General features: G+C 38.3%; 1 protein-coding gene across 1 annotated transcript in view; it reads left to right on the forward strand.

Moving 5' to 3' along the window:
- LOC106531225 (sterile alpha motif domain-containing protein 10) overlaps nucleotides 1-6625 on the forward strand; it is a 16610-nt gene extending 9985 nt beyond the window's left edge. Inside the window, 3 exon segments of the mRNA XM_074559770.1 lie at nucleotides 915-1083; nucleotides 1165-1305; nucleotides 6251-6625. Of these exon segments, the coding sequence (XP_074415871.1) occupies nucleotides 915-1083; nucleotides 1165-1305; nucleotides 6251-6273 (333 nt within the window). The 3' untranslated portion in view covers nucleotides 6274-6625.
- Nucleotides 6626-9701: the final 3076 nt, after the last annotated feature.

Raw genomic sequence — 9701 nt, forward strand, 5'->3', positions numbered from 1 at the left:
TATATATATATAGTCCTCTCACATGTGGTATGTGTACCTGTAGTATCATAAGTATTGGAACTCATTTGATTCTTGAAGCATTTAATGAATCTGCAGTCGGAGCAGATTGTGCTTTGTGAGCAGCAAAAAAACTGATGTGTGTGGATCTGAACATGTGATGTCACATGATTTCTGCACATATGACAGTAAAACAGGACTGGCTTTAAATGCATGTTTGAGTTAACATTTTAACTCAGTTCAGTTTATTTATTCAGTATAGCGCCAAGTCACAACATACGTTGTCTCAGGGCACATGAAAAAAGAACAATCTAAAGAAGAAACCAGCAGATTGTGTTGAATCACTTCATCACAGTCTCCCATCTTGAGCAAACGGTGGAGAGGGAAAAACTCCCTGCTAATCAGGAAGAAACCTCCAGCAGAACCAGGCTTAGGACAGGCGGCTTCATTTTAACATCTCAGTTTTGTTTACATGTTCAATAAGAGCTCACACTTGCACCTAAAGCCCACTGAAACACTGTTGTGCTTGCATCACATGAACTAAACATTAAAATGTCACCTGCTGCCTCTCATTTCTAGCTAAAAGCAGGCAAAGCTGCAGCAGAATGTGGAGCACAGGAAGTTCATGTGGGAAATGATCCTCAGCAACAACCACACCACATATATTTTAGACTAATATTACAACACAGTTCTGTGGTGGCCTTGCTGAACTGGGTTTATTCCAAAAGTTATTCAGCTGTAGATGTATATTCAATGATTAGTTTATAAAATTTGGTTCTTTAGGTAGTTTGTCGACAAAGCTAGAGACATTAAAAAGCAGCTTGTTTCTTTCCTTTTCTTTCCTTAAGACTCACACAYCTTATGAAAACAAAGCATTTCCTTCATTGTACACTCATTGTCTTTCCATTTATCCACAGTATCGCTCCTGTGACAATTARGGAATATATCACACAAGTCCAACTCAGCCCAGCCTGATCCGCCCCGTTGTGCTCTGGACACAACAGGATGTTTGCAAATGGCTGAAGAAACACTGTCCACACAACTACCTGACCTACGTGGAGGCTTTCTCCCAGCACGCCATCACAGGTCACTGCTCATCTTTGACAGGCTCGTGGTCTGTATCCTCACGCTGAGGTCCAGTCTGATCGCCCCGCTCTCGCTCCACAGGTCGGGCTCTGCTGCGTCTGAATGGGGAGAAACTGGAGAGGATGGGTTTGGTGCAGGAGACCCTTCGACAGGAGCTGCTGCAGCAGGTGCTGCAGCTGCAGGTGCAGGAGGAGAGACGCAACCTTCAGCTGCTCAGCAGAGGTGAGTCGGGGAGGGTGGAGTTAGTGTCAAACTTTACTCATTTTCACATGGAGGAGGGAATGCAGGCATCTGCATTAGGGCTGTGKCAGAAATTAAATTTGTAGTTTAAATTCTAATTCTAATCAGTCACAAACACAATTATTGTATTTATGTGTGTGTAACATGCTTTGATTATAATACAGCCCCTGTTTTGTGAGCTTATAAAGCATCAAAWATCCAATCCTCGTGTATAACCCTGTCCTAATTTCATCCAGACTTCAGGATTTCTCAGGTTTACAGTCTGGTGGGGAAACATTATTTTGGGAATACACACTTGTGGACATGTTTGTAGCTGTGCATGTTGCTGGGAATGATTGGCTGCCTCCAGAGTCAGTTGTTAAATTAGCAAGATGAACTTATGAACATGCAACTAKTGGCCATGTCTTCTCTTCATCTCTGAGAATAACAAAGAAAAACAAGGTAGAACTCAAAACCAAAGCATTGTCTGGTATGCCTCRTTGGTATGCAGCTACCTCTTAAKCTCTATTTTTGGACTTAAATATTGTAAGAAGTATGTAATTYAATCAACAATGTGTAAACYTGACTTCCTCTTTGATATTTACTATATCATTCATTTCAGTGYCCAACCTCATGTGTACCATCCAAAATAAGGGGATTGAAGCCACATATGTCACTTTACCTGACCTTCAGCTTTGACCTTTGACCCCAAAATGTTTTCAGACCTCCTTTGGGCCAAAAACAATTATCATGTTAATTTAGCCTGAAATCAAAAGCTCTGTTCAGGAGCTACAGTGCACACAAGACAGTGTGACAGACAACCAAAGAACAGTATGTCTCCTCGGGCGGAGGCATGAAAATATATTTTAGCTGATATAAGACTGTAAGACTTGTTTAGGTTAACCCTTTTTACAGTGATGACCTGCTGTTTAGAAATATTACCAGATTAAACAAGTCTCCTAGCAGTTCAAAGGCCATGTTTAGAGGTTTAATGTGGCCTGAAACATTCATTCATCAAATGTGGGTTGTATAATACAAAATAATATTTTGTTTGCTTTTATTTAACCAGGTATTTTATTTTTACTGTTGAGAAATTAGAAAAAAATGCCAGTTTTATATGACCAATTATCATAAATGACCTTGACCCTTTGATGTCTAAATCTAACCAGACTGAGTACTACACTAATGGAGTTTTTATGCCTATTTATAAGTAAATAAATAATTTCATTCAGAAGATATTGTGTGCACAAGACCACCCYTGACAGACGGACCCCGCACTAACCCACAGACAGCCAGTATGCCTCCAGTGGGCAGAGGGATAAAGAGTTTTTCCACCTCAGACTCAGGTGTGAAATGAACTACTGTTGTTTATATGCTTTGCTCTGCTCTACAGTTTTTTTAGGAGGATTTATACACCGTGACCCAGTATTACTGTTATTTACAAGAAAATTTGAAATTTATTGTGCAGAAAAAAACATCAAAGTTAATCCCTTGTGTAGTACAACCCCCRAGCTTTATGTTTGATTTTTGGGGGTTATATTTCTTGCATTAAACACAGAGTATTTAAAATGTGTCGTAATCCTTCCTGTTTGTGAGTGTACTCTCAACCTGTCTTGGCTGTAAATGAGCTGCAGCTCTAAATAATCATTTTTAATAACTGAGGACAGTACTGATCTAAATAATCTTTTTTTAACCATAATCCAGCAGCTATACATTAGTCTGCATTGTTTATTCCAGACCTCKTACAGAGATTTATCAGCCAGCCTCTCACTAAAATCTCTGAGATGATGTGTGAAAGAGCAGCTAAATCAGTAGTTTTTACTGTAGCTGTGTGCTCACTCTGTTTTATTCTGCTGAACTGCATGTTGTGTTGTAGCAAATAGTAAATGTTGTATAAGGATAAAAGTGGAAACAATCATGGAGCAGTCTCATCTGCCATTCTCATCATACAAAGAACAAAACGTGGCGTTTTCCACTTTGTTCTGTTTGCAACACGTCTCTCCTCCTGTGACTCTTGTGAGATGAAGACAGCTGCACTTCACTCCCCTTCCTGTTGTCTCCAGCTGTGAGGAAGCATCTTCAGCACCGAATCGTCCTGCTGTGAAGTACAGGAGTGAGCAGCAACTGCAGGAAAAACCTGAACTAAACTCTTCACACGTTATCCTGAAAGTCTCTGCTGTTCATTTTAAAAACAGCTCCACCTTTTAACTGAATACTTGTGTTTTTATGAAACTTAAACCCTATAATTTGTGTTTGAAATGGTGGATGTGGTTCTGAAACAAGGAGTTCAGTCATGGTGCTGTCACCAATAGCAGTTCAGCACATCAGTTTCCTCATATTTACATTGTGTGAATTACAGCCAACACTGTTTAGAATATACAATTGTTTAAAGGGGCAACATCATGTAAAATCAACTTTTCAGCTTTTTCTCAAAAATATCTTCAAGAGTAAATATTACAGTGGGAGTGAGGACGCTGAGGAAATGRGTAAAGATGAACAAGAAGGTAAGYATATCTATAATTAGAATATCTAATGAAGGCTTCAGGTCAGTTTGTACCTCTGCAGCTTGGGTCACTTCATACCCACTGTTTGTGCACAAAAAGAAGACGGCTGCCACTTTAACWGCTGCCCCAYCACTGAAAGAGAGTACATTTGTGGAATAAAATTTGTCAGMCCAGTTTTGTCCATCYATACAATTTTTTTTWCCCACTTTTTCCTTTCCGGGTCATGTGGAGCTGGTGCCTAGCTCCAGCAGTCACTYTGCYAGAGGCAAAGTATTGTATTTATTTAAAGGGGCTATATTTAAAAAAACTTTTTGAGTTTTATATCATGTTATAATATTATCCACTCATCAAAAARATGCCCWYAGTCTTGCTTTGACTCATTCATGCATGTTTGAGAAATCCTGTCGTGTCCTGAGGCAGCCAGGCAGGGGAGCAAAAATAACTGGTRGGYCCTGGAACCACCTTTTGGGATCAGCTCCTCCTCTGGACTGTGTCTCCATCACAGAGCACACACACCCACCAGGACCCCTGCTGAAATAAAGTACCCCCAGCTGCAGACCACGGAATGGGGCGGGCTCAGATAATGGGCGGGGTTGGACGTCCAGTGGGCGTGGTCTCGGCTTGTAGGGAACGTGGTTGGACGTAGTCAGATTGAGGGCGGAGCTGAACGGCAAGCAAAAAGTGGTTTTGAAAAAAATGGAGGAACCACTACGTAACTTTAATAGGTTAAAATATGAACCAGCCAAAATGAAACAAACTTGTTTGTTTTGTTTTTATTAATTATATACAAAGTATATGTATATGAGTAAAATAACGTTAAAAAATAACATTGTAGTCTTTGTAAACATTTTATTTTCTTACAATACTACTTGTTCAGTTCACAAAGCTCACACAAATTTTCAAGTCTTGTCAACACGTTCTGACAAATTTTTCAGTTTGAAATATGAATGTAATCTTCCCAGCTGTCTTCAATGTTCTGGTCAGGGGTGGTTCCATTGTAAATAATTGTGTCTTTGGAGAAAAACAGAATTATTCAGAACATCATTGCAACATTTTCAAAGGACTAGAAATATATAATTTCTATAAKTGAAGGTTAACCATCTAACATTAAGACCTGAAAGTCAGCTAGCAGCACGTCATTACTACTTAAACACCATGTGGCATTCATAACAAGAGCAACATTTGATCATGACACTAGGAAAAATAWTTTAGGTTCTGGTAAAGCAAAAGTCTGTAATGTTATGTGTGAGATTCTCATTTTGAAATTCCCAGTTACTGAAACAGGAAGTGTTAGCACAGGATAGCCATTTAACAGTTTGATTACGTGGTTGTATGGGGAACCTTCAATAAATATGTTCCATAGGGATGTGTGCACGTGAAATTATTAATAACCAGAAACACAACACTGTCTATTTTATACAAGTTTATATTACATTCGCTCATTTAGATCAATACCTTGTCTTACTCCCGAGTACTAGCGGTAAATGCTATTAAATGCTACATGAGGAAAGGAAAGGAAACGGACAGTCCAATCAAATGATTTGAGGGCGGAGTCAGATGTCCGACCCCGCCCCGCGGACCGCAGCTATGGGTTACTCGCTGAAATGGGCGGGACAGAAGTGGAAGGAGGTTATTAAAGAGACAGAGGCCAATTTCAAGGTGTTTAGAAACATAGATGAGAAGTCAAGTTTATTTTCTATTCAAACATATAAACAACATTTTAATAACAACTCAAGGTGACATAGTTACTTTATTATGGTATAGAATTTAAATATATGCCTCAGAAACACAATATTTCCCCTTTAATTTAAAGGTTTCTCTGTTTTGCTTTCAAACTCTGAATCCAGGAGAAAAAGCATAAAGAACATTTACATAATAACATACAACAGGCAGAAAAGAAAATAAAACAAGTTGTGCCTCCAACAGTCCAACATGTCTTCCCTCTGTTGCACACAGTTGGTGCCTACAAGCTGAACACCCTCTTAATTAAAATAAATAAAATCAGTACACAACTGCCTATCATCAAAACAGTAAGTGAGAACAACAGTTCTGTCTTCTCATTGTGTGTCTTTGTTCAACTTTATAATAGATACGGATGAAAAAGTGACACTCTGCTGTTTTCTGGAGRGACGGGTGCTGAACTGTTTTGTTTTCTGCCGCGAGCAGGAACTTCCTGGAGTCTTTGCCTGGCAACTGTTCAGAGACCAAAACCCACTTCTAGGAGTGCAAATTGTCGTTACATTTAGATTTTGTACAAACTTTGCAAACAAGTTGTGACACGCTGGAGCTGCCGTGGCGTGGACTCGGTTACTTTTGTGTCGAGTCAGATTGTTTAAGGAGCTGCAGCCTCAGTGAGGAGAGGAGCATCTCTGATGTGTTCTTCTTTTGGATAAATTTGCTACCYTTGTTTTAAAACTTAAACAGTCTCCATTTTTTCCTTGCAGGTACCTTTGAAAAGATATCGTAACTGGGAGAAAGTGGACTCTAAAAAAGAATTGTGGGACATGTCATCTGGAAAAGCTCCAAATTGAATGAAGTGCAGAGAAGATGCATGGAGCCAGCAGGGACCCTCAGAAAGATGCTAACTGGCAGCTTCCTGTTCCACATCTACATGATCAACAGATTATTATCTGTACAGACTGTGAACTGTGATGAAAAGCATTGTGACAATCTTAWTCATTGATGTTCTGCTCTGTTCTGATCCAATGGGGTACTTCAGACATTTTGAAGTGGGACTTTGTGGAAAAGTTAATATCTTACCTGTTTAAGATTGGAGAAACAGAGTTTAAAGTACCTGTGACATGCCTATCCTTCAAATACAAAAAGTCAAAGAAAACATCTTTACACTTAACAAAATTGACATAATACAGATTATTTTACCCATTTTGTCACATAATTGCCTATTTTATTTTGAATTTGGCTCAGCCAAAGTGAAACAGGAAGTGACATCAAAGGGGAACTCAATAAAATAAACTCCATGGTTTTTGTTTATTAAAACAAAATTATTTAAACTAACTRTTCTTCGTCCCTTTGATAGCGACTCAAAAMAATCTAAAGAWATATCAGATTCTTCTCTATAGTCTGTGTTGWAACAAAGCTCTGTTCACATTCAGACATTCCCCTTTGACATCACTTCCTGTTTCTTCACATGCTAATATCTCAACAACTGTTCATCTCAGCAGCATGAAATTTGTTTTGCAATATTTTATCAATGCTATCTTTCCAAAAATGCATTCATGTTTATTATACGAAATTTGATGTCACAGGCCCTTTAAAGTCTGTGTGAGTATGTGTTTGTGTTTTAAGTGAAATATTTTATTGAAACTCTCTGAAAGTAATTATTGGATGTTTACAACTGATTGCCTTTTATTATTATTAATAATAACATGATTTAAGATGACTGCTGCAGCTAAGCAGTCTCAGCAAACACAAATATGGCTTTAGCTATCTCACAGATATGAAGCTAACATTTGAAGTGGTAAGAGCTAAAAGTTATTCTTAACACACACCAATTGGCATAAATGAATAACTTGCTCAAGATCTTGTTTATTTATTAATTTTAAAATAAAAAGGTGCAGTTTAGTCTAAAACTGGTCTAAAGGGTGGCAGGCAACATGCAGTCCTTCAAGTAAAGCTAGGCCTTTAAGTATGAGATATTTTTGTCTACTTTGTTGCTTTCATTTGAGTCATTAACTCATCGGTCTTTCATTTCTCCACACAGGCTGTTAAGCTACAAGTGAGATGTTAATTGTTCATAATTTTTACACATAATTTCACTTCAAAATGTCTGAACTAGTCCTTTAATTATAAAAGTGTCTGTATGTTTAGTTTCTTTATTATTATTATAATTTTTTTTTTTTGCTAAAGCTTTTTTTTATGTCATTAAAAAGTCATTATAAAACTGTGACTGTGTCAGTGTTGGTTAATGTCCTTGTTGATGGGTCACAGCATGATAAACTACATTACCCAGAATTCCTCGGCGCGCTTCAGAAGGACTCCATCCATGGCTGTCAGCAGCCGCTGCAGGATCCCGACGGATGCAGAGAGAGTGAAAATAATGTCGTCCCGCTCCGACAGGTACTTCACTTTCTGTCTTTTATCCGTCAGTGAACTCTTCGTCACAAACATTCACCTTCAGCTTTGTTTATCTGCAGTCCGTGGCCGGGTGTTCGTCGAGGTGTAAAACTGAGTCTTTCTCCTCGTGCGAACATTCTGACCTGTAACACAGCTGTACAATATCACTGCTAATTTAGAGCCTGTCTGAGCACGTATTAATTAAACACATCTAAAGGCTGAAACACCGAGTTCATCAGAAGTAGGTGAGCGTCATGACGTCACGTCGTGCGTAAAGCGACTGACCCTGACAATCAGCTGAGTGTGTCGCACTTGACCTACGAGTGTTTTGTAAAACCTGCGTAAATTTAGGTCATTTATAAAATCAATTAAAACTACTTTAGTTTTTCAATAATAGTGTGCATTTCTGCTGAAATGTTATTAATAATTTTATGTACACAAATTTATTAAAGTATAAAAATAATCAGAATTACAAAAGAACTACATATTAATTTAATGCTAAGCAATTTATGAGGCATCATCATCATCCAACGTTTTTTCCATCACAAACTTTTGAACATTTTTCGGTTCCAAGATGTTGATTTACTACAAACACTAGGTAGCATGAAGTTAACATTYTCGAGTAGCTCAAACTTGAACATTTTAATATTCCAACTCTTTGGTAGCTTAATCATCGTACTTCGCAAGTTTCTAATGACAGCTATGTTTTCAGAGAAGAAGCTTAATGTTTGTGAAAACATTTTTATTTTCATTATATATTTTTCTACCAGGGAACAAGACTTTCTTGTAATTTTATTTTAAAGTGAKAAATTCATTCATTATCTTACATTTGTTCCGGAGTCGGTTTGAGGGGCAGCAGCATGATCAGGGGGCAGCCAGCTCCTCAGGCAGGACTCCTCCTGGGTCTTCCTCTGGTTCACCTCTCAGTTGGACATGCCCAAAACACGTGTAAATATATTTATATTTCTGTTGCTAAAAGAGGCACAAACAGAAAAGCTGAGTCAGAGTCCGCTGTTGTAATTGTGTTTTAAAGTTTAAAAGTAATGTGAATCTAACGTGAAAACATTTTCAGTAGGGCTTGACAATACTGACTGAAAAATGTATCACAATACTGTAAAAGTGTTTCACACCAGTCAATATGGATAACAACTGATTTGTTTTTTGTTAATCCTGACAAACTGACGTGACCTTTCCTCATCCACAATTTCCCCTCGAGCTGTTGCACTTATTTTCTCCTTTCACTCCACGTTGTTCTTTTTTATTTTTGAGCAATGAGGTGAAACATGAAACTGCTACTGTACGTTACACTACAGATTGTTGCTAATGCTAACTCACTAAAGAGTGAGCTGATGCCACCTTAGCTGGGCTGAGAGGTCGAGTGAGGAAAGCAGAGCTATTCAACTGGCGTCCCGCGGGCCACATCCGGCCCACATCCGGCCCACGAGTGACCAAAGTTCGGCCCGCTAATTGGTTTATTCATCTCTTAAGCCCAAACCCCCAGTTTTCTACTATAATTCTTTTAGTTAAACATAGACATGTTTGGTGTCTACAGAAACATCAGAATCTTGGCTTGAAGCTGGTAAAAACCATTTCTATAAACACTCAAGACAGTTAAAACTACAAGCAGTTGAAAAAATTCTGAAAGTGAAAATAAAATTGGTTTAAAAATTTGGCAAGTCAGAAATGTCAAAATAATATTTGTGTCTAATAATAGGAGGCATGATGTGTTTTTATTTTTGATAATGTGTAATTATGACTACTTTTATAGGGTTCTGTATGTTGTAGGGGTGTCCCGATACCAGTTTTTTCAAGACTGAGTAC

This window comes from Austrofundulus limnaeus, unplaced genomic scaffold, assembly GCF_001266775.1.
Source record: "Austrofundulus limnaeus strain Quisiro unplaced genomic scaffold, Austrofundulus_limnaeus-1.0 Scaffold608, whole genome shotgun sequence".
Taxonomy (NCBI): domain Eukaryota; kingdom Metazoa; phylum Chordata; class Actinopteri; order Cyprinodontiformes; family Rivulidae; genus Austrofundulus; species Austrofundulus limnaeus.